General features: G+C 38.2%; 1 protein-coding gene across 1 annotated transcript in view; it reads right to left on the bottom strand.

Moving 5' to 3' along the window:
• IRAG2 (inositol 1,4,5-triphosphate receptor associated 2) overlaps positions 1-26,089 on the bottom strand; it is a 131,534-nt gene that overhangs the window by 33,142 nt on the left and 72,303 nt on the right. The window contains exons 16-22 of the mRNA XM_034646541.1: positions 14,552-14,666; positions 13,939-14,101; positions 6,874-6,935; positions 5,493-5,573; positions 4,544-4,640; positions 2,538-2,685; positions 1,701-1,782 (exon numbers count right to left, since the gene is read on the bottom strand). Of these exons, the coding sequence (XP_034502432.1) occupies positions 1,701-1,782; positions 2,538-2,685; positions 4,544-4,640; positions 5,493-5,573; positions 6,874-6,935; positions 13,939-14,101; positions 14,552-14,666 (748 nt within the window). The remainder of the gene's footprint in view (positions 1-1,700; positions 1,783-2,537; positions 2,686-4,543; positions 4,641-5,492; positions 5,574-6,873; positions 6,936-13,938; positions 14,102-14,551; positions 14,667-26,089) is intronic.

Genomic DNA, 26,089 nt, shown 5'->3' with positions numbered 1-26,089 from the left:
TTACTAATAACCAAACATCCTGTAAGCTTCCAAGTCCAACTTCCTTTATTAAGCTTTACAAGAACTGCTAAGTAATAGCAAAATAGATTCATTTCCTTTTTCTTTCCTTTTCTTGGCTACTCAATAGGATGGGTATTAAGGAACAGAAAAATGTCAGATACACACACTTAAGAGGACTAATAATTCATATAACTCAGTAGTAAAAAGAGCCCCATTTTTTAAAATGGGTAAAGATCTGGATAGACATAGCTCCAAAGAAGATGTACAAGTGGCTGACAAGTACACAAAAAGATGTCCAAGATCATTTGTCATTAGGGAAAAACATACCCAAACCATCAAAACTACTTCACACCTGCTAAGATGGCTATAATAATAATAAAAACAAACCAGACAAATGTTGACAAGGATGTAGAGAAATTGGAATCCTCATACATTACTCGTGGGAATGTAAAACGGGGTAACCACTTTGGAAATCTGTTTTGCAGGTCCTCAAAATATTAGAGTTACCATATGATGTAGCAATTCCACTCCTAGGTTTATACCCAAAAGAATGCCCACATGTGTACACAAAAACTTTTACACTCACATTCATAGTACCATCATTCACATAGCCAAAAAATGGAAACAACCCAAGTGCCCATCAACTGATGAGTGGATACACAAAATGTGATATATCCATACACTGGAATATTATTAAGTCATAAAGAGAAATGAAGGCCTGATACATGCTACAACATGGGTGAACCTTGAAAACGCTATGCTAAGTGAAAGAAGCCAGTCACAAGAGGTTACATATTACATTATTCCATTTATATGATATCCAGACTAGGCAAATGTATGAGACAAAGTAGATTAGTGATTGATTGCCTGGGACTGAGGGTTTGGGGTTGGGGGGAATAGGGACAGACTGTCGATGGGCATGAGGTTTCTTTTTAGGATGATGAAAATGTTCTAAAATTAATTTTGGTGCTGACTGTGCAATTCTGTGAATTTATTTAAAAGCATTTCATTGAATCAATTATTTAATATGGGAATTATATCTCAATTAAGCAATGAAAGAAAAAGGAAGGCTGATGGATTGTTATAACCTGAAACAGAATTGTCTGCTCCATTCGATTGAGAAAATTATGGAGCTCGGGCTCAGGCTGTAGACTGAGGGAGGCACTCCATACAGACCTCCATAACCTGGGGAGTTTGCCTAAATGATATGTTATTCAGTGTTACTTTTTTTTTTTTTAGATAGAAAAGTGCCATTAGCACCTAACTACAGCAATGAGTACTCTCTGGGCATTGCCCTACTTTGTGACTTTTTACAAAGTACCAGCACGTCAAAGGTTCTCTAGGCTTGGCTTCAATTCTTAGACAATGAGACCTTAGACCTTTTAGAGTTATTAGTGAATTTTAAATCCCAAACCAGCCTGCCTCTTTAACAAAATGTTCAGTACACTTCACCAAAATCTTTTGGCCATATATCCTTGAGCTTATACTACAGAAGGGGTAGAAAGCCCCCAAATAACTGAATTTTAATTTCTTGCCATCAAAGGTTGACATTTCTCATGCATCTGTGCTTGGTGGCATAAGATTCATACTTGCTATAAAAGTGCCCATAATACTTCAAACGTGTATATATATATGCCCATAGAAGAGGACCAGGATATAGTAGTACTAGAAATAAAGTTGGAATATAGTCAAATGCTCACTTCCATCCTTAGGTCATCACTCATCCTGGTGCAACCTGAGAGATCTGTTCCTGGGTGGGGGCCAACTTTAGGGCCTGGGCACCTGACAATAGAAAGCAAAGTTCCTTACTACAGAGAGAAAGACCGAGAATTTCAGCAGATACCAAATGTTTCTCTTCCCTGCCCCAGCTTAACCAAATTTCTAATTACGTTCATGGTTTTAGTAAGACATAAGGAAAGATGAGCTCCAATCTCCACGAGAGAGAGGTCGCAAACCATAGAGAATCCAGCCAAAAATGAAAATAAAGAATTTGCAATTCAAAGTCTTGCTTCCTCACCCTTGATACAGAAAGGAAATTTCACTGGGGTGGGTAGTGCTCACAAACGCCACTGACATTTTGAAACTTTTCCCAAGGAAGGTCAGTCTGTGTACTCAGACAGGTGAGCACAGATGAACCTCAGGAGAGGGTGGGGGTGGGGGCAGGGATGTGCGGAGGTTCATTAACCTTGAGGAAGAAGGAATAGAATATGATCAAAAACTATTTGAATAAGTTAACTTAGCAGTATATAGTATATTCCTAAAAACTGGGAAACGCTCAGGTAGCCTAATTTGTCTTTTACATTTTTGAATGGATATTAGGGAATTCAAAGAACAAGAAAGTCACTTTAAGAAAACTATTGAGGTATCTTTGTTTTAAAATTGCCAATTTTCAGAAAGTCAGAAGTTCCATCATAAAAATGCCATAATAAAGAAGTTATGGTCTCAGGATACAAAAGGCTAACTGATTAGAAGTTCAGGCAAAAGGAATAGTCCACCCGTGAAGAGCAGGGTAGGTATATTTTGCTCTTTTAACTTACTTGCGTCTTCTAGTCACATCCAAAGCGCCATTCTCTACTTCTCCATAGTTGGGCCTTTCACATGAAACTGGGATTCGTTTGGCTACACGTGAGGAAGGTGTCAATTCCAGTCTTGGAATTGCTGTGAGACTCTCTAGATGCAGGGCATCTGCAGAACAGAAGAGAATAAAACCAGAAATTTATTTCTGATATAAGCCATATCATAAATATACATTTATTTATTATACATATAATAAATGTATATAATATATATCTATATATAATAAAAATATAACAAATCTATATTATACAATATATAATACATATACATATGTAATATATATAATATATACATATATAATATATACATATATAATATATAAACATATATAATATATATACATATATAATATATATATAAATTCTTTCCCTCCTGAGATGTTGGGCCATTTCTGAAAAAGCAGAAGTCAATTCAATTCTATTAACCCTCCCCCTCCTTGATGCTTAGTTATATGAAGTGAAAATGCCATTTTTTTTTTTTAAGCAGAGTGGGGAGGGGCAGAAAATCCTTGCCTAAAAGCCACTAGAGGGGTCAACAATCTGCAGCCAGAGGGTAAAATACAGCCAGCTGCCTGTTGCGATTAATAAAGTTTTACTGTGACACAGACACACCCATTCACACTGTCATGGCTGCTGGTGTGGCAACCACAAAGCTGAGCAGCCGCTGCAGGAACCCTACCGCCTGCAGAGCCCATAGCATTTACTGTCCGGCCCTTGACAGAACCGGCTTTACCAACTGTTACACAGAAAACGGTTAGACGTTGTGATGGGGACCCGTTAAAGAGACAAAGGCAATAGGGTAACAGACCGCGTGTTTGGGAGGAAACCATCTTGTTATGTGCTTTTCTGAGTATAGGAAGCAGCAGAGTTTAACAGAAAAAAACAGGCTCTGGAGTCAATCGGAAATTTTTGGTTCAAGTCCTGGCTCTGCCCCAGGATACATAATTAAATCACTCTGAGCCTCAGTTTACTTACATATGAAGTGACACATGACCTTAGGCAAATTACTAACTCGGTATTCCTCTGTTTCCTTGTCTTCCTTATTTTTAAAATGGAAATTACATTAGCATCTACCTGGCACGGATGTGGTGAGGATTAAATGAGGGAATAGTGATGTTAGGAGCAGAGAACTGTGCCCGGCACATACCAGGCATCTGCAGGCACCGTCAGGCTGTGGCTGTGTTATTATTACTGGGTTGGTGCGAGTAAAAGCATCTCCACAAAGCACTCAGCTATTGATTGATACAAAACGGCCATTCCACTAGTAGCAGTTTTCCCTTCTCTAGTTGAAATGATCCACAGATCAGTCTACTTGCTATTTATTTCTTAACTTTATTTTGATAACCATCCCATGTCTTTTGTCATTTCAGAACCAGCCATTAACTTTTGCTTTCAACTACATCTGGGTTGTGATGAGAGATGTCACTACCATGAGCATTTCCTAAGATAAAGCTCGTTCTCCTTAGCTCTGGCACTGAATAACAGCCCTCAATCTGACCCAAAACCTGTCCCAACTTAAATTCTACTGTATCACAACCGAACTCCTCTTGTTTCCAAAATGAGCTGTCCCGCTTTGATGCTTCTTCAAACACTTGAGTCTTTTGCATTCTCCTGTTTAATTTTGTCCTCCCCAGTTAGAATACTTTTTCCATGCTTGTTGCTTCTCCAAATGCAACCCATCTTTCAAGGCCTGGTTCAACTCTCATTTCTCCTATGGAGCCTTCTTGGCCTTCCCTGAGCTCATTCTAACCTCCTTGATAATCTGTGAGCTATTCTAGGATTTATTCTCTGTTATACATAATATGGTGCCTTGCACAGAGCAGGTGCTCAAATGTAAGTTCACCAACAGAATTCAGGGATAAATATCCAAGTATTCAACAATTTTGATTAATTAGTTTCCCCTTCCAAAAGAACCTTACCCTCAGTCACACCTGATAGGGTGTCAGAGGGGGGCTATCCATGCTTACCCAGCAGAGGTGTGTACCGGCACGTATGTTGGAAGGTCAGGAGCGTCTGATGTATCCTTGCTTCTTGACCACTATATTGTTTATGACAACACTGCCTCTGAACAGAAAATCAAATAGGATTAGCTGTCTAAAGGGGTGTAACAGAACATACCTCACTACCTATTCTCTTCACCTCCAAAGGCAGAAAGAATATCACTGCTCTCAACCCTGTGAGAGAGGTCAAGAAGAAAATTAATGATTCCAAGTAATAAAGCTTTCAACATTTTGATCAAAAGCTATACCCTATGGGCAAAGTATAAGTCTCATTAAAAATCACTGTTCAATAATTTAACAGAACTGTATCAATTCCCAATAATCGACATTGTCATATAAACAAAAGCCTTGAGGAAAAAGGTATGGATGAGGGTCAAACTTAGTTATACAATACTTCTTCATGATACCACAGTCAAATAACTTAACATATTGCCATATCATAGGGTCTACCAGAATTGTATGGTCGTGTGTGACAAAGAAAAAGAACAGGTAGGGACGCCTGGGTGGGTCAGTTGGTTAAATGTCCAACTCTTGATTTCAACTCAGGTCATGATCTAAGCGTCATGAAATCGAGCCCTGTGTTGGGCATGGAATCTGCTTAGGATTCTCTCTCCCACTCTGCCCCTCATCCCCTGCTTGCTGAAAGGAAAGGAAAGGAAAGGAAAGGAAAGGAAAGGAAAGGAAAGGAAAGGAAAGGAAAGGAAAGGAAAGGAAGAAAGAAAGAAAGAAAGAAAAGAAAAAAGAAAAAGTTAAAAAAAAAAGAGAGTAGGTATCCATTGCTTCATCTAATAATCTCTCAAAAGTGGTCTGGCTTAGGGTTCTAAGACTACTAATACATACAGGACTTGACGTTCTCTTTTGACATAGTAGTGATTCACAACTGGCACTTAAATTGCTTCGAAAAGCTTAAACTTACCAGTTGTTCTTGAAATGGTTGTTGAATTCCATCTGTGCAGGACAAGGGATCACAGTGAGGAAATTCCTCATCTAAACAGCTCTGTCATGGAGAAAATGGTGGAGCATATTCAAAGGCAGAATGATGACAGAGTCAAAGACACAAAATATATTACACTTAAGAGAAGATATGATGCGACCTGAGGAGAGTAATATTGGTCAGTTCTGTCAAGTGTGCAACCTTAAGGGAATAGGCTTGTAATTATAAAGCTTTCATTGCGTTTTCCCCCTTACTTGTTCTCATGGACAGGAAATGCAACAGCTTTGTCATTGAAATCTTTAGGCAGAGGCCAAAAAAGGTTGAGGGAGACATGTCGGTGTAGTGAAAATGGTGCCTGAGAAAATATCATAACAATCAAATTGTGGCCTTAGTCTGAGAGGTAGATACATACCTATCACAATTATATTACAATAGAAAATTGTATTGGTGCTCCTGATAAGATTAAAGCATATTTAGATGTGGAGTTTTTTCCACTTTAATTTATTGCAGGGGGCTTTTTAGGCACTCTGCCTGGCTTTAATCTCCCACACGAATAATTTTTTTTCTACTTAAACAGATGTGCCTGCATTATGCCCTGGAAACAGATACATGCAGACATTACCCTTCTTTCTTTCCTTCTCTAGTCCCTTCCCCCAGTGCCACCCTTACTGTTCCTTATGTTCCTCATTTATGAACAAAAAGGAGAAATTCACCAAGTATCATAAGGGAAAGAAATACACTGAACTCTACCACGGATATATTGAGATATCCAGACAGGAAGGAGTTAAAAGTTTAATTCAAATAGGAGGGTCTCCTGGATGGCTCAGTTGGTTGTGTCTGCCTTGGCTCAGGTCATGATCCCGGGAGTCCTGAGTCAGCCTCCGTGCTCAGCGGGGTGTCTGCTTCTTCCCCTCCCTCTGCCACTCCCTATGCTTGTGAGTGCTCTCTTTCTCTAATAAATAAATAAAATCTTTAAAAAAACACACAAACAAAAAAACAAATAGGAGAAAAAAGAGACAGGAAGCATTCCAGCCCATCCAACAGTATGCATTCAAGAGTATGAGAAAGGAGGTGCCTAAGACTAAAACCCTGGCCCTTTGCTAATAGATACAGTAAATTCTAAAAGGCTTCCTCTTTGAAAGATGTTACTAGGAGCCATTCACTAATGTGAGTTCCCCCCCTCTTGTTTTGCTAAATGCTTTTGGTGCAGAAGAGAACAAAGTCCACCAGAGCGTTTTCTTCTAAGTTGGTTATTTAATTTTACAATCCATATCATTATCTATTATAAATTGGCTTCAAAACATTACACAAATTGGACCTCTTCCCCACAGTAAACACATATCCCAGGGTTTTTGTTTTTTACCTGAAAGAGCAAGCCTTGGAGGCGTCCTTTAATCAACTTCTTTCTCAGTGACTCAGTGGTCTCTGTAAAGAGAATTCGTCACCAGCTTAACAGGACATTTGTCATCCCCTTTTCCCTTAGTTCCCTTCATAAACTTTCAACAGCTTTCAATGTGGGGTCTGAGGAAAGGAGAGAAAAAGCTGGGACTTCTAAGAACGGCATTCTCAACTCCTGTCTTGTGGAAATGGAGAAGCAGAACAAAGGCTAGAGCGGCTAAACCATGATCACCCCTGGGCATTTCACATTCACCTTGACAGGTGCAAGTGATGTCCTCTAGAAGGGAGCCACAGAACGACTGCACCTTAACATCGGAGTACACCTCAGAGGTCATTCAGTCCAACTGCCTAGAATGTGGACATCCTCTCTCCCGGAAGCCTCCGCATGAGCTGTGAGTGAGTGATGGCAGCCCCAGAACCGGAGCCCCGTGACCCCAGAATCCTATGGGTAGGTCTGAGATGAGGAGAACACTGAGGTCCAGGGGATTTCAATGATGACTGGTTGTTCGTGGAGCTGGGATCAGACTCACAGGATAATGCTCAATTCAGTCTACTTTTTCACAAAATTAAAAATGTTTGTCTTTCTACTTAACTGAAACCTGCCTCCCAGTAACTTCCAACTTCTCATCTCTGGAGTAACAGAAATGAGGGGAAAAAAATACCTTTTTTAACTCTGAGTTACAAAGTAACATATTACTTCTCTGACAATCCACACTCATTAAAATATACACAAGAACCAGAAAATAGGCCCAAATCTTCTGAACCAAAATAGATGTTGATATTCATGACCTTTATTCCTGTGGCAATTCCTCACACTTCCACTCATGCAGTAGGCTCTGATTTTATACATAATTCTCACAAGCTCTGACTGCTTTCTCAGCCCACAGATGATTAAAAACAAAAATTACATGAGGGTAGGAAGCTCTGCTAGATGGAGACATATTAATAGCTGCCACTTTTTTTTTTTTTTTAATCACTAACAACAAGGAAAATTAACAGCAAATACTCTGGTGCCCAAAATACATACAAATCAGCACAACAGTTACATCTCAATAGCCTGAAGAAATGCTTAGCCATTAATATAATACTATTATATGCAGGAGGTACATAATCTAACAAAAAACTTTTTTTCTAAGAAAAAAGGCTTGAAAAGCTTCAATTATATCGAAAATTACCCATGTAAAATTCTATTTTTTTTTAAAGATTTTTTTATTTTATTTTATTTGACAGAGATAGAGAGGGAACACAAGCAGGGGGAGTGGGAGAGGAAGAAGCAGGCTCTTAGCGGAGGAGCCTGACGTGGGGCTCGATCCCACAACGCCGGGATCATGCCCTGAGCCGAAGGCAGACGCCCAACCGCTGTGCCACCCAGGCGCCCCTAAAATTCTATTTTGTAAGAATTTTTTTTGTAAGAATAACTTCTTTCACAACTAAGCTTGGCATCGTATTACTAGGCTTGCTAGAAGGAAAATACTTTTTAAAAATTTTCTAATATATTTAAGTAATTATTTAATTTTTAATACTTAAACCTCTAGTAAAGATTCAATTTTAGAAAATTCTTTTAACTGTATTAAATAAATCCTTCTCCCGACCTACATCTACGCAACAGCAACCAAACCTTTTGGAAGTGGCCAACATTATATTTGTGAAGGTTGTCTATCTCTAAAACACTGTCTTTGGATTTCCGAATAAGCCTGTGTTTCAGAAGAAATAACGAGTCAGTATAAGACTATCTAAATTGCCCATCTGCTTTCCCACCAGGCAATCTTGAGTTTTAGGAACAGTCCATCTCAAAACATTTAAATCATGAAGTTTATTTCAACAGATGTTTTGTGCAACATGCAGCAACTATTTCCATATGCTCCATGAGGCAAAACACGTTGCCTTATGACCCTAATTTGCATTCACCTTTGCATTCTTTTTTATGTGTTTGGAGTTGGACCTGCCATGTCTCTAGGACATTTAGATTTTATATAGAAGCAAATGAAACAATGGCCACTGGACCCCCTGCTGTTGCCATCTGTGATACAGGGTGGGACCAGGTGTCGGATACATTGCCTTGGAAGGAAGCTGAGATAAAACAACTTTCCAAATGACTGTGCAAGGAGACTTTCAGGCAAAGGCCCTGCAATCAATTGGCTGTTGATAATTAAAACTATAGTATTAGAGCGATAATAATGCTAGCTATCCATGATGGTTGACATTTACGGAGTATGGACTTTTATAACACAATATACGTGTTATCTCATGTTCTATAAAACTGTGTATTAAAAAAAATCAAGTGTCATTGAAAACCACAGAGCAGGAGAAAATAATTCACAACACATATTCTGTCAAAGGACTTGTATCCAAAATATGTAAAGAAATCCTACAACCCAATAACAAAAGGACAAATGTCCTAATTTGAAAATGGGCAAAAGACTTAGATATTTCACAAAGAAGATATACAATAGCCAATCAGCACAACAAATGAAAATCACAAGATACCCAGAAGAGTGACAAAAATGGAAAAGACTGACACCACCAAGCACTGATGCTGTAGAGAAACTGGAACTCCCACATACTGCCGGTGGGAGTGTAAAATGTTATTGACCCTATGGGAAACTGGCAGTTTCTTAAATAGTTAGTTACAGCTACACTACTACCTAACAGCTCTGCTCACAGATCTCTACCCTAGGTTAAGGAAAACCATATGTCCACACAAAGACCCATACACAGATGTTCATAGCACCTTGCTCCATAACAACCCCGAACTGCAAATAATTTAGGTTTCCAATAATAGGAGAAAAGATAGCCAAATTATGGAACTGTTCATACAAAGAACTATGACTCAATCATGAAAAAGGCATACCACTAATAAACACGACATATTAAGATAAATATTATGTCGAGGGAAAGAAGACAAACACACAAAAAGTACGTATTTTATATCTCAATTCTAGAAGCTAAACTAACCCATCGGTGATAAAAATCAGATCAGAGGTTGATCCTTATAGTGGTGGAGGTGGGGGAGGGGCAGTGACTGGAAAGTAGCACAAGGGAACTTTCTGGTGTTACAGTTCTGTTCTTCAGTATGCATTTGGCAAACTGGTTAAACAAGACACTTAGGGGGGCGCCTGGGTGGCTCAGTCAGTTAAATGTCTGCCTTTGGTCCTGGGATCATACTCCCTGCTCAGTGGGGAGCCTGATTCTCCCTCTCCCGCTGCTTTTGCTCTGTCAAATAAATACATAAAATCTTTAAAAAAAAAAACAAAACAATACACTTAAGATCTGAACGTTTCATGATATGTTAATTATGCATTAATTTAAAAAAGAATGTAAAAATTACAAGAACAAAAATAACAGAGTTTGTGAGATAAGCACAGGAAGAGACCACTAAAAATGTATATGCAACATTGTAACCGGAGCACTAACAAAATTACAAATTATTAGTGCCTAGGAAGAGAACTTGGATCACCGAGACGTGCATCTTAAAATGACCAAAGGCTACTTCACAGGAGAATAGAAATGCACAATAACAAAAGCGTGGAGATGCTGGTGACATTTAAATGGCACAGTGCTGGTGGGATGCTAAGAAAATGCAGATGGAAGTGGAACTCAGGCAGGGGGACTGCTAAAGGGAACGCAGGAGGGAGTACAGTCTGCCACAAGCCAGAGCTCCGCAAGGCTGGGCGGCACTTCTCTGGGGGAGGAGGCCCAGGTGCAGACGCTTGTTTTTAATTTTCTTAAAGCTAAAAGGGCTCCTGCTGCCTGCCAGCAGCCAAGCCCAACACTTTCGCCTTCCCCGCTCAAGGTTATAGTTCTATTCCTACCAAGTCAGATCCTATTCCTAGGAAAATCATGAATGAAACGGTATAGCTTCCGTGTGACTCTCCCGTCATTACCCATTGGCTGATGGTGAATGAGGTGACGCACGCGGCAGAAACGTGCTCTAGCAGAACAGACTCTCCCAAGTGTGACCAAGCACCAGCTATTGTTTTGCATTTGTTATTTATAAACGAACGACTGCATTTTCTGGAAGGGGATACTGAGACTCAGAGAGGTAAAGAGATTTGCCTAACTTCAGCCAGTTTCGCTTCTGACTTAGAATCAGAACATAGGTTTGTTTAAGGTCAAATACCACGCTCTTAATCATTACGCTATACTGCCTCCTAGATTATTTCATCCATTTCGGCATCCTATATTTGAGAAAACTTAGGCCCCCATCCCATCAGAGCTGCTGAGCAAGCTCTAGCTGACTTGGGGTTTTTCCCTTGGTCCTCAACCCAACACCTATTTTTAAGTGTCTCAGTCACCTCAACCCCCCTTTCTTGTCTCATTTCCCTCTTGCGGACTGACTGCTCAAGACACGGGGCTCTCATCTTGCATCCATCCTCAAAGCCTAAGGCTCTTTGTCCCATACCCCGTGCCCTCCACGCTCAGGACAGCAAGTTAGAAGGCAATTTCCGGTGAGCTCATCTAGGTGAAAGCCTTCTCTAAAGTTTATACTATGCTCAAATAAGGAATTATGATATACCAGAGAGGCTCAGGCTCTCTTGTCAAGGCAATATTTATAGTTTCTAAAGGTAATCAGTTCCCTCATTGTTGATTAAATCAGGGTCTCAGTGAAGATTTCATGTTAGAGAGGGGCAAGAAGAGAATGAACAGTAAAGAGGTGATAGACTCTGTATTAGATCAAGTGGTCTCTGTTTCATTAGATCCACTCTAATATGTTGGGTAAATACCCTAGATCTAACGAGAAGCCTTTTTGTTTCCTTTTCAAAACAAACATCCATTTAGACACCTAGTATTGCCTTTGTTAACAAGATACTTAGATACATACGTAGGTAAGAAGCAGAAGAAAGAAAATATGTAAGTAACCATTCAAGAAACTTAGCAGTTCTAATGGCGCACATGTCACGGAGGCTGGCATGTACACTTATAACCTCACACATCAGTCCAGTCCTGGTGGCCACTGAAAACTTGAGCAGTATTTCTTCTTCAATATTAAGTTCAGGATTTCTAATCAAATGTCATAAACAACTTCCTAGTTCCAATTTATGAACCCTGTCACTGACCTGAACATTTGGACACAATCACTGAATCCCCACCCAATTTGCTAAGGACCCATTCTCAGACTTGACCAAAAGCCATTGCCTTAAACACTTAATACATGTATTAAGCAAACCAGAAAGTTTCAGAAGAACTAAATGGCGTTGAATATTTTTGTTTTCTGACTCAGAATTCAAATGTCTGACTCAGAATTCAAACAGCATGTGGTGACAGTGGTGATGGGGAATGTGCCAGGATGTGTTTATGTGATAACTGTCCTACCTCACTGACATTTATTCACAGTCTATCTGGAAAATCTGCTCCACAGAACATTTCAAAAATGTGTGCCACCTAAATTTCCCTCTTGTAGCAAAGGTTGATTTTTAAGGGCACTGTTAGAAAATTCCTCATAAGCAAATGGTCTTCAGAGCAAAATCTAGATACATATGCCTTTTACGGGCAGCAAAAGATACAAACAAGTAAAATAATTCAAAAAGCCAGGCAGGTTGTGAGCAACTCAAGACAGAAAGGAGGCATCCACTCTACTTTTCAGCCAGGGGGGAAAAAATGCATGCAACCCCGAGTACCTTTCATCTTCTATTTTTAATAATATTTGGACCAATGAAGTGGGAAGGCAATAGCAAGCTCATAATATCAAGAATGTATATTTTGGGATAAGTTACACAAGTTGACTCTTCCAAGAAGGTACTAAAAAGAAATCAAAGTAGGGGGATGGGGGGGAGATAAGTTCTTAGTTTTATAAAACTATGGGGTATAAGGTTGACTTAAAGATAAATATAACTGAGCCAAAAGATTAGTCCTCTAAGTACAGTGTCTAAAGCAAACATACCATAAACCAAATTTGGAATGCCTTCTTATTCATGTCTCAACCTGAACACTTCTAAACACAAGGGAATCTTTTCCAATGCCCTCTAAGCCATCATAAAATAACATATAGATTATGTAATTTAAAGCCTTACACTGTCTGAAGGAGTAAAGCAAATGGATACTTAAAATTATTGAAAACTAGCAAGTTCTGCAAGGTTTAAAAATAATAATAATAAAATATTGAATAATTACTGTTATGTTAGAACTCGGCAAGTCCTTTAAACTTTTAAACAGCGTTCTCAGATAGCAGTAGAAAGGCTACAATAAATCCAAAACAAACCCAAGTCTCAGAATCTCCTTCTCTAGCTTAGCTTAAGCTGATAATTCATTTGTTTGTTACCCAAACCAATAATTTTGTCTAAAATGAGCATCTAACAGCTAAAACAAGAAGGAAGCCAAACAAAAGCAATCACCTGATAAATGGTCAAATAAGCAAGCATTATTTTTACCAAATTAAGTTTCTAGAATAAAATTCACTTCTGAATAATCTGACATCTGTCATTTGACAATTGTCTTTTCACTTAAATCCTTAGTAAACACTTACTTTCAGGTAATGCAGAAAAATGACAAATATTCTAATTTTTTAAAGCAAAATATATATGTAAAGAGCACATTAAAATTTAAAAAAGGATTTTCACATATTTAATATTTTGATACATGAATTCATAAATATTTTGCCCAACCCTAAAATTACTACTTAAAAGACTATAGGCAGGTCCTTTCCTACCATATAATGGGTCCAAGCTAGCTAATAAAATCAGGGTAGAATATGTAAGCCATTTGCAAGTTCAAATACCCCATGCACACAAGATTTTTTTCCCCTTGTTTACTTTTACAGATACTGAGAACTTTAATTTTTAAAGAAATAACAGTCGTGGACAAATTCAGCTCATAAAAAAAAAAACTGAAAGGGAAAGTTAGTCGTTAAATCAGCCTACTTGGACACTAGGCAAGCCTCTCTGGAAGCCCACGGTACTGCCTTCTGGAACCATTTTATTGTCATAAATGTGGGTAATAACGCAGCAGCTGTCATCTACAAAAATGGCTTGTAGTCCTTTTGCCCCACCTCAGAGTGGACTGAATTGGGACATAACAGACATTTGCTACTCACTTTTCAATTTTCTCGTCTTCTGCTCAAGCGTCTGGCAAGTGTTCACTAACTCAGTATTTATAGTCCAGAGATTCCGTTGTTCCGAGATTGCTTCCTCTAATTCATGCAGCAAAGACTTCGCTTTGTCACCGGCTGAGTGGCCTGCCGGATCTAGATCCTCAACCTGGACACATATGGTTAATACTGGATATTAGCAGGGTGGCCAGGAAAGAAAGCAACTGAGCGCTCACTGTTATTATGCACACGAAACTGAAAATGTGCTTTTCTTCTCAGGGAAGTGATAAGCTCTACTGAACTTCTGTAGTTCTGTGTTTGCATGGGCTTCGTATGCCTGAGCTATTTCTACAGCGGTAAAAGTCCTGATATGTCAAGTTGCCTCTTTCTGCAAAGATGCCTCTTTCATCAGTAGGCTGTTGACACCGCCTCTTTTACAACTCCCCCTGTACTTCCTCCGCTCACTGCTGGTCGCCAGGGGCTGAACTTCGCAGTTCCTCTTTGGTTTGGGTTTTTTTTTTTGTTTGTTTTCTGTTCCTCCTCCGTTTTTTACTTCATGGTTTCAAGGACATCTGAGGAAACGTCCCCTCGAATATAAAGTAGTCGCAGGCTACCCTACCTGCTCCTCTCTGTCCTTCAGCCATTGGCTGGTTCCTTGGACCTTCTTCCTAATGACAGCTTCCTGGTTGACAGCATCTTCTTGCACTTGTTCAAGGGCTTCTGGCTGTTTCTGCCTGGAGTTAAAAAAAGTCCAAACCACAAGCTGTCAGTGACATTTCAACTGAGAGTCACTCCTGGGAAGTTGTGACAAATTCAAACTCAATGCACTTCCTCAGAGATCAGAGGAAAAAGTGAAAGTATTTACACGCATACAAATGCTTAACAAATAGAGACTTTTTTTTTTTTTTAAAGATTTTATTTATTTATTCGACTGAGATAGAGACAGCCAGCGAGAGAGGGAACACAAGCAGGGGGAGTGGGAGAGGAAGAAGCAGGCTCATAGAGGAGGAGCCTGATGTGGGGCTCGATCCCATAACGCCAGGATCACGCCCTGAGCCAAAGGCAGACGCTTAACCGCTGTGCCACCCAGGCGCCCCAACAAATAGAGACTTTTAATCAAAGCAATCATATTGACCAGGTGGCCTGATACCCTCACTGTACAGATAAGGGCATTTGGTTTCCTATCTTACACTGGAATATTCAGTTTCCCACAAGCTACATTCATCAGAGTAATTAGCAACAGTCACCAATTGCTTAGAGGATGGCCCAGTAATGAGGTCACTGTGACAGGTGCAGTATTTACACATCACAGCTAGCTGTTTCAGAAAAGGAAAGGAAAGGGAAAGATAAGGGAAAGGGAAAAAAAAAGAAAAGAAAAGAAATAAGAGCTTTGGGTCATGACCTTGGCCTTTTCTCTTTAAGAGTGGTCAGTCATGCTGAATCGTGAGCACAGGAAGGGCTGCCCCCAAGCACAGATGGAACACTAGATGTTGGTAGTTCTACTGCAGTCTTGTCTTTCCTGAAAACTTGACCCCTTCCCTTTCTTCCTCATGCCAAATCTCTTAGCGTTGCTATGTTACCTCTCTTGGATCCAACTCTAATCCTCCAAAATATATTAAAATGCACCTGCTCTTAGTTAGCTGATGAGATTATTTAAACGATGCTAGGTATCAATGTATCAATGACGATCTGGAAACAACTTGACCCGAATAAGGATGATATCCTTAGCTCAAAGGGATGATAAACATTGCTTCAAAGCATTGAGGAAGACATTGTCAGCTTAGGCATTTTGCATGCCTCTCAAACATTAACACAGTCAGAATCTCATTGTATATTGGCATAAATCTAGCCGAACTCCAAGAAGAATCTCATGAGAGACAAGGATGGTCGCACAGAATGCTTACCATCATGGTAAACTACCAAACAAAACTCTAAACAAAAATAAAAACTACCTAAACAATGTATTGAGCCTTGTTCAATACCTTATAGTCAGTCTCTTCTTGTTTTAAATTTTGGTAAGGACATTTAACATGAGGTCTACCCCCTTAACACATTTTTAGTTGTATGATATTGTTAACCATAGGTACAATGTAGTACAGCAGACCTCTAGAACTTACTCCTCTTACATCACTGAAGCTTTATACCCGTTAAATTGCAACTCTCCATTTCCCCTTCCTCCTGTCCCTGGAAACCACCATTCCCCTTTCTACTTCTCTGAGTTTGACTATTCTATATACCTCATAGAAGTGGTATCATGCCATATTTGTCCTTCTATAACTGGTTAATTTCACTTAGCATAATATCCTCAAGATTTATCCATGTTATCATATGTAACAATATTTCCTTCTTTTTTAAGGCTGAATTATATTCTATTGTGTATATATACATCATATTTTCTCTATTCATATATCATTGATAAACATTTAGGCTGTGTCTACATATTGGCTATTGTGAATATACATGGGTGTGTAAATATCTCTTCCAAGATTTTGCTTTGAATTCTTTTGCACATAAATCCAGAAGTAGAATTGCTGGATCATATGGTAGTTCCATTTTTAATTTTCAGAGGAAATTCTATACTGTTTTCCAGAGCAGTTGCACTGTATTAAATTCCCACCAACAGTGTACAGAGTTTTAATTATTTCTCTACATCTTTGCCAACACTTGGTATCTTTTGGTGGTTATTTTTTTCCTTTGGTTTTTAATAATAGCCTTCCCTAACAGGTGTGATTCATTCGTCATTGTGAATGACTCATTGTGGGTTTCATTTGCATTTCCCTGATGATGAGTGATGTTGAGCATCTTTTCACATACCTGTTGGTCAACTGTATGTCTTCTTTGGAAAAATGTCTATTCAAGTCCTTTGCTATTTTTAAATTGGGTTATTTGGTTTTTTTGTTACTGAGTTGTAGTTCTTCATGTATTTTTTTTTTAAAGATTTTATTTATTCGACAGAGATAGAGACAGCCAGAGAGAGACAGAACACAAGCAGGGGGAGTGGGAGAGGAAGAAGCAGGCTCATAGCGGAGGAGCCTGATGTGGGGCTCGATCCCATAACGCCGGGATCACGCCCTGAGCCGAAGGCAGACGCTTAACCGCTGTGCCACCCAGGCGCCCCTCTTCATGTATTTTGAATATTAACCCCTTATTAGATATATGGTGTGCTAATATTTTCTTTCATTCCATAATGTACCTTTTCTGTTAATTCCTTTGCTGTTCAGAAACTCCTAAGTCTCATTTAGACCCACTTATCTAACTTTTCTTTTGTTGTTTGTGCTTTTGGTGTCATAGCCAGGTCCACTGTCATGAAGATTTACCCCCAAGTTTTCTTCTAGGAGTTTTACAATTTTAGGTCTTATATTTAAGTCTTTAATCCATTTTGAGTTGATTTTTCTATGTGGTATATAACAAGGGTTCAACGTCATTCTTTTGCATATGACTATCTAGCTCTCCCCACACCATTTGTTGAAAAGACTATCATTTCTCCATTGTGTATTCTTTGCACCTTAGTCAAAGATCAGTTGACTATTTTTGCATGGGTTTATTTCTAGGCACTCTATTCTGTTCCACTGTCCTTAGGCCACTACCATACTCTTTTAATTACTATAGCTTTGTAATATTTTTTGAACTAAGGAAGTGTGTTACCTCCAGCTTTGTGTTTCTTTCTCAAGACTGTTTTGGCTATTCAGGATCCTTTTTGGTTCCACATGAATATTAGAATTATTTCTTTTTCTATTACTGTAAAAAATGTCAGTAAGGTTTTGATCAGTATTGCGCTGAATCTGTAGATGACTTTGGGTATAGTGGACATTTTAATAACATTAAGTATTCTATGAACACAAGATGTCTTCATTTATTTGTATCTTCTTTAATTTCTTTCACCAATGTTCTATAGTCTTCAATGTACAAGTCTTCACCTCCTTAGCTAAGTTCATTCCTGTTTTATTCTTTTGGATATTATTTTAAATGAGATTGCTTATCCAATTTTCTTTTTGGATAGTTCATTATTAGTGTACATAAATGCATCTGATTTTTGTATGTTATGTATGCTGCATTTTTTTATGCTGAAATTTTGAATTTATTGATTCTAACAACTTTTTGTGGAGTTTTTAGAGTTTTCTATATATAAGATCACGTCACCTGCAAATGCAGATGATTTTACTTCTTCCTTTCCAATTTGGACGCCTTTTATTTCTTTTTCTTGCTTAATTGCTCTGGCTAGGACTTATAGTACTGTGTTGCTTAAAAGTGGTGAGAGTGGGCATGCTTGCCTTGGTTCTGATTTTAGAGAAAACACATTCAGTCTTTCATCATCCAGTATGATGTTAGCTGTGTGTTTTTCATATATGGCCTTTATTATGTTGAGGTAGTTTCTTTCTATTTTTAGTATTTTGAATATTTTTATCATGAAAAAGTGTTAGATCTTGTCAAATGCTTTTCTTCATCAATTCAGATGATCATGTGATATTTTTCATTCTGTTAACGCAGTATATCACATTAATTTGTGTATGCAGAACCACCCTTGCATTGCAGGGATAAATCTCACATGGTCATTGTGTATGATCTTTTCAATGCATGATTAAAGTTGGTTGCTAGTATTTTGTTGAGGATTTTTGCACCTATACTCATCAGGGATACTGACCTTTGCTTCTTTGCTTGCAGTGTCTTTGGTTTTGGTGTCAGTATAGTACCGACCTCATTAAATGAATTGGAAAGTGGTCCCTCCTTTGTAATTTTTTTTGAAAGTTCCAAAAGTCTTCAATAATCTCCTACTATTAATCTTCCTTAAATGTTTGGCAGAATTCATCAGTGAAGCCACCTGGTTCTGATGTTTTCTTCATTGGGTTTTTGAATACTGCTTTAATCTCCTTACTATTTTTTTGTTCTGTTCAGATTTTCTTTTTCTCATTGATTCAGTCTTAGTAGGTTATATGTTCCTAAATAGTTATCCATTTCTTCAAGGTTATCCAATTGCTGGTGTATGACTGCTCATAGTGGTCTTTTATGATCCTCCCCCCAACCCCTTCACTGTAGCATCAGTTGTAATATTTCTTCTTTTGTTTCTGATTTTACTTGCATCTACTCTTTTTCTTAGTCTAGCTAAATGTTTGTCAATTATATCTTTTAAAAAAATTCCTACTTTCAGGGAAGATGGCAGAAGAGGAGGATCCTAGGCTCACCTTGTCCCACAGGTACACATAGATAACACACACATAACTGTAAATAACCTAGAAAATGACCCAACGACCGGCAGAATAGACTCTCCACAGCTAAATGTAAAAGAAGAGGCCACACTGAAGAAGGTAGCAAGGGCGAAGACATGGTCAGGAACCAAACTGACTCACAGGACTGTCTATGGGAAGGAGGGAGGCACAGAGAGAGGAGAGGAGCCCACTGCACACCAGGCACCCCAGGCATGGGGGAGCCACACTGGGAAGATAAATCCCCATAACATTGGGCTTTGAAAACCACAGAGGCCTAATTTCACAAGTTCTTATAATCAGTACAGCTTAACACCTTGAACTTTAAAAATCAGCAAGCTCAGCTCTGGGAGAGCTGGAAGAAAATAGGAAACCAAGTCCCCACACTTAAAGAGATAGCACAACAAAAAGTCCCACTGAAATACAGCAAAGAAACAGCAGTTCGAAAAAAACCTGGGGTATATGGAAAGGAGATTTATTTACTAATCTCAGAGCAGGTGCTGGAGGGGACAGGGATCTTTGTAAGATTCTCCAAGAACAAAAGAGCTGGTGGACACCATTTTCCTCTCCTGTCCCCCCCACCGCATCTAGATACACAGACACCTGTAGGAACCAGCACAGAGAAAACACCCTCTGCCTAGTTTGATAACAGTGCACCCCAACCTGCATTCTCCTGCCGATGCTCTCCCTCCACCCTGGAATAGGCAGGAGTTTTCATGCACCTTCCCACAGCAGACCAGCACAGACCTTGCTGGCAGTGCACTCCACCCCTCTATTCTCCCACAGACCTGTCCCCCAAAAATGTCCTTGGCAGGAGTCCATTCAAAGCAGTGCCACAAGCCTGGCAGTGTACAAGTAGACCCGACAGAGGCCAACACTGTTGAAAACTGACTCATTCCCTGGGGAAAGGGAAAGATAACCACACACGCTAGTCTGACTATAGCCCTAGCAGTGGATTGGGGGTAGATATCCGGTCTGACTATAGTCCTTGCCCAACAATGAAAGCTTCTCATGGGACGACACTGGGAGAACACCCTCAAGTTTGGTGTTCTTAGCAGCAAGACAGCTAAACAAAACATAGAAAAGTAATATGCCTGTTAGAAAATTTAAAGTAATGGTAATAAAAATATTAAATGGACTGGAGAAAAGACTGGAGGATCTCAGTGAGACCCTCAACCAAAAGACAGAAAACATAAAAAGGAACCAGTCAGAGATGCATAACTCAATAACTAAAATTTAAAATACAATACAGTAAGGAGAATGGATCAGTGACCTGGAGGACAGAGTAGTGGAAAGCAACCTAGCTGAACAGGAGAAAGAAAAAAAAATAACAATAAATTAAAATAGATTAAGGGAAATCAATGACATGATCAAGCATAACAACATTGCAGGGATCCCAGAAGGAAAAGAGAGAGCAAAGGGGGAAGAAATATATATATATTTAAAGAAATAATAGCTGAAAACTTCCTGAATCTGAGGAAGGAAACACAAATCTAGATCCACAAGGCACAGGAAGTCCCAAACAAAATCAACCCAAGCAGATCCACACCAAGACTCGTAGTAATTAACATGGCAAAGAGTAGTGATAGAGAACTTTAAAAACAGCAAAAGAAAACAGCTGCATACAAGGGAAACACCATAAGGTTATCGGCTGATGTTTGAGCAGAAACCTTGCAGGCCAGGGGTGTAGAACAATATATTCAAAGTGCTGAAAGAAAAAACCTGCAACCAAGAATGCTCTATCCAGCAAGGCTATCACTCAGAACAGAAGGAGGTAAAGAGTTTCCCAGAAAGAAAAAAAAAGTTAAAGGAATTTATCACCACTAAACCAGCCTTATAAGAAATGTTAAAGGGGACTCTTTGAGTGGAAAAGAATGACTATAAGCAGGAGTAAGAAAAGTAGGATTCATTAAAGTACTACAATTAAGTATATCTATAAAAATCACTCGAGGATTCACACACACACATACACACACACACACACACACACACACACGGTGTAAAGTATAACACCATATACCTACATTCTGGGGGGAGAGGAGTAAAAATTTAGTGCTTTAAAATGGGTTCAAACTTAAGCAACCATCGAATTACTTTAGACTGCTATATGCCAAAGACTATATAGATAAACCTAATGGGAACCATAAATCAAAAGCTGATAATAGATATGTAAAAAAACAAAGAGAAAGGAATCCAAGTATATCACTAAAGAAAGCCAGCAAACCATAAGAGAGAGCAAGAGAAGGAACAGAGAAGAACTACAAAAACAACCATAAAACAAGTAACAAAATGACAATAAATATATAACTATTAATAATTACTTTGAATGTAAATGGACTAAAGGCTCCAATCAAAAGGTGTAGGACAACAGAATGGATAGAAAATAAGACCCATCTATATGCTGCCTATCAGGGACTCATTTCAGACCTAAAGACACAGAGACTGAAAGTGAATGGATGGAAAAGCATTTATCATGCAAATGGAAGTAAAAGAAAACCGAGGAGCAATACTTAGATCAGACAAAATGGACTTTATTTTTTTTTAAAAGATTTTATATATTTAAAAAAGAGAGAGAGAGAGAGCATGAGGAGGGGGAAGGGCAGAGGGAGAGGGAGAAGCAGACTCCCCACTGAGCAGGAAGCCTGACTTGGGACTTGATCTCAGGACCCTGGGATCATGACCTGAGCCGAAGGCAGTCACTTAACCAACTGAGCCACCCAGGTACCCCAGACAAAATGGACTTTAAAACAAAGACTGTAACAAGAGACAAAGACACTATGTAATCATAAAGGGAACAATTCAACAAAAAGGTATAAAATTGTAAGTATTTATGCACCCAACTTGGGAGGAGCCAAATACATAAAGCAACTATTAACAGACATAAAGTAAATAATCAAGAACAATACAATAATAGTAACAGACTTTAACATTTCACTTACATGAAAGGATAGATCATCCAAACAGAAAATCAATAAGGAAAATAGCTTTGAGTGACATATTGGACCAGATGGATCTAACAGATATATTCAGAACATTCCATCCAAAAACAGCGGAATACATATTCAAGTGCACATAGAACATTCTCCAGGATAGGTCACATATTAGGCCACAAAACAAGTCCCATTTAAAAAAAAAAAAAAAAAACCTGAAGTCATACCATGAATCTTTTTCTGACCAAGCATTATGAAACTAGAAATCAACAACAAGAAAAAATCTGGAAAGAACACAAATACATGGAGGTTAAATAACATGATACTAAACAATGAGTAGTTCAACAAAGAAATCAAAGAGGAAAAAAAATATATATGGAGACAAATGACAATGGAAACTAATAGCCCAAAATCTTCGGGATGCAGCAAAAGCTGTTCTGAAAGAAGTGTACAGAACACAGACCTACCTCAAGGAGCAAGAAAAATCACAAACAACTTCACCAGACACCTAAAGGAGCTAGAAAAAGAACAAATCCCAAAACCAGTAGAAGAAAGTAATAATAAAGATTACAGAAAAAATAAATGAAATAGGAACTGAAAAAAAAACAATAGAACAGATTGATGAAACCAGAGGTTCTTTAGAAAGATCAACAAAACTGATAAGCCTTTAGCCAGACTCATCGAAAAGAGAGAAACAGAGAGAAAGAAGACTCAAACACACAAAATGAGAAATGAAAGAGGAGAAATAACACAGAAATATAAAGGATTATAAGAGATTATGAAAAATTATATGCCAACAAATTGGGCAAACTAAAAGAAATGTATATATTCCTAGAAACATAAAACCTCCAAACTGATTCAGAAAGAAAGAAAATTTGAACATACTGGTTGCCAGCAATGCAATGGCATCTATAATAATTAAAAACAAATAAACAAACAAACAAAAAACTCCCAAGAAACAAAAGTCCAGGATCGGATGGCTTCACAGGTGAATTTTACCAAACATTTAAAGAAGAGTTCATACTAGGAATTTATTCAAAGGATACAAAAATGCTGATTTGAAAGGGCACATGCACCCCAACATTTATAGCAGCACTATCAACAATAGCCAAATTATGGATAAAGGCCAAATGTCCATCAACTGATGGATAGACAAAGAAGATGTGGTGTATATTTACAATGGAATATTACTCAGTGATCAAAGAGAATGAAATCTTGCTGTTTGCAACAACATGGATGGAACTAGAGTGTATTTTGCTAAGTGAAATAAGTCAGAGAAAGACAAACGATTTCACTCCTATGTGGAATTTAAGAAACAAAATAGATGAATTTAGGGGAAGGGAAGGAAAAATAAAATAAAAACAAAGAGGAAGGCAACTCATAAGAGACTCTTAAAAATATAGAGAACAAACTGAGGGTTGCTGGAGGGGAGGTTGGTGGGGGGATGGGCTAAGTAGGTGATGGGCATTAAGGAGGGCACTTGTTGGGATAAGCACTAGGTGTTATATGTAAGTGATGAATCACTAAATTCTACTCCTGAAACCAACACCACACTATATGTTAATTAACTTAAATTTAAATTTAAAAATAAAGAAAAGTTGATACCTAGTTTCCTCAAACTATTCCAAAAAAAGTAAAAGAGAAAGGAAAACTTCTAAATTAATTCATGTGGCCAGTATTACCCTGATACCAAAAACAGATAAAGACACCACCACAAAAAAACAAAAACAAACAACTACAGAAAATTAAAACTACAAGCCAATATCTCTGATGACCACAGATGCAAAAATCCTCAACAAAATACTATCAAAGCAAATACAACAATACATTAAAAAAGTCATTCGCTGCAATCGAGTGAGATTTATTCCTGGGATGCAAGAGTGATTCAATATTCATTAATCAATCAACATAACACAAAACATCAACAAGAGAAAGGATAAAAACTATATGATCATTTCAATAGATGCAGAAAAAGCATTTGACAAAGTACAATATCCATTCATGACACAAACCCTCAACAAAGTAGGTTTAGAGGGAACATATATCAACCTAATAAAGGCCATATATGAAAAACCCATAGATAACATCATACTCCATGGTGAAAAACAGATATTTCCTCCTAATCAGGAATAAGTGAAGGATGTCCACCTTCACCATTTCTATTCAACATAGTACTGGAAGTCCTAGCCACAGCAATCAGACAAGAAAAAGAAATAAACGGCATCCAAATTAATAAGAAAGAAATGAAATTGTCACTATTTGCAGATGATATGATACTATGTATAAAAAAAACCCTAGAAACTCCACCAAAAAACCATTAGAATAAGTGAATTCAGTAAAGTTGCAGAATATAAAATCAATACACAGAAATTGTTTGTGTTTCTATACACTACTAATGAAGTAGCAGAAAGAGAAAATAAGAAAACAGTCTCACTTATAATTGCACCAAAAATAATAAAATACCTGGGAATAAATGTAAACAAGGAGATGAAAGAACTATACATTGAGAACTACAAAACACTACTGAAAGAAATTGAGGACAATACAAACAAATGGAAAGATAGCCCATGCTCATGGATTGGGAGAATAAACATTGTTAAAATGTCCACACTATCCAAAGCAATCTACAGATTTAATACAATCTCTATCAAAATACAAACAGCATTTTTCATAGAACTAGAATAACCCTAAAATATGTAAGAAACCACAAAAGACCCTCAACAGCCAAAGTAATCCTGAAAAAAAGGAACAAAACTAGTAGTATCACAATCTCAGATTTTAACATATACTACAAAGCTGTAGTAATCAAAACAGTATAGTACCAGCACAAAAATAGACACGTCAATAGAACAGAGAGCTCAGAAATAAACTCATGCTTATATGGCCAATTAATCTATGATAAAGGAGGCAAGAACATGCAATGGGAAAAACAGTCTCTTCAACAAATGGTGCTGGGGAATACTGGTGTTAGACAGCTACATGCAAAAGAATGAAACTATGGAGCACCTGGGTGGCTCAGTCGGTTAAGTGACTAACTTTTGATTTCATCTCAGGTCATGATCTCAGAGTTGTGGGAACAAGCCCCGCGTTGGGCTCTGCACTCAGCATAGAGTCCGCTTGTCCCTCTCCCTCTGCTCTCCCTCCACTTGTGCTCTATCAAATACATACATACATATAAATAAACACTGGACCACTTTCTTACACTGCACCAAAATAAGCTCAAATGGATTAAAGACGTAAGTTGAGACATGAAACCATAAACATTCCAGAAGACAGCAAAGGCAGTAATTTCTCTGACATCAGCTATAGCAACATTTTTCTAGATCTGTCTGCTGAGGCAAGGGAAATAAAAGCAAAAATAAATTATTGGGAGTTTATAAAAATAAAAATCTTCTGCCAGCAAAGGGAAAATATCAACAAAAGTAAGACAAATTATGGAATAGAAGAGATCTGCAAATGACATATCCAATAAAGGGTTAGTATCCAAAATATATAAAGAACTTATACAAAAAATGGGCAGAAGACATGAACAGACATCTCTCCAAAGACATACAGATGGTCAACAGATGCATGAAAAGCTGCTCAACATCACTCATCATCGGAAAGATGTAAGTCAAAACCACAATGAGATACCACTTCACACCTATCAGAATGGTTAAAATCAAGAAACAAGAAGTGTTGGTAAGGATGTGGAGAAAAAGGAACCCTTGTGCACTGTTGGTGAGAGTGCAGCCACTGTGGAAAACAGTATGGAGGTTCCTCAAAATGTTAAAAATACAATTATCATGTGATCAAATAATTCCACTACTGGGTATTTACCCAAAGAATATAAGAATGCTAATTTGAAAAGATATATGCACCCCTGTGTTTATTGTAACATTATTTACAAAGGCCAAATTATGGATGCAACCCAAGTGTCCACTGATTGATGAATGGTTAAAGATGATGTGGTGGAGTGAGTGTGTGTGTGTGTGTGTGTGTGTGTGTGTGTATGTAATGGAATATTATTCAGCCATAAAAAAGAAT

Source organism: Ailuropoda melanoleuca, chromosome 16 (genome assembly GCF_002007445.2).
Source record: "Ailuropoda melanoleuca isolate Jingjing chromosome 16, ASM200744v2, whole genome shotgun sequence".
Classification (NCBI taxonomy): domain Eukaryota; kingdom Metazoa; phylum Chordata; class Mammalia; order Carnivora; family Ursidae; genus Ailuropoda; species Ailuropoda melanoleuca.
Note: the sequence above shows the minus strand (reverse complement) of the source record. Positions and strands in the feature narration are given on the sequence as shown.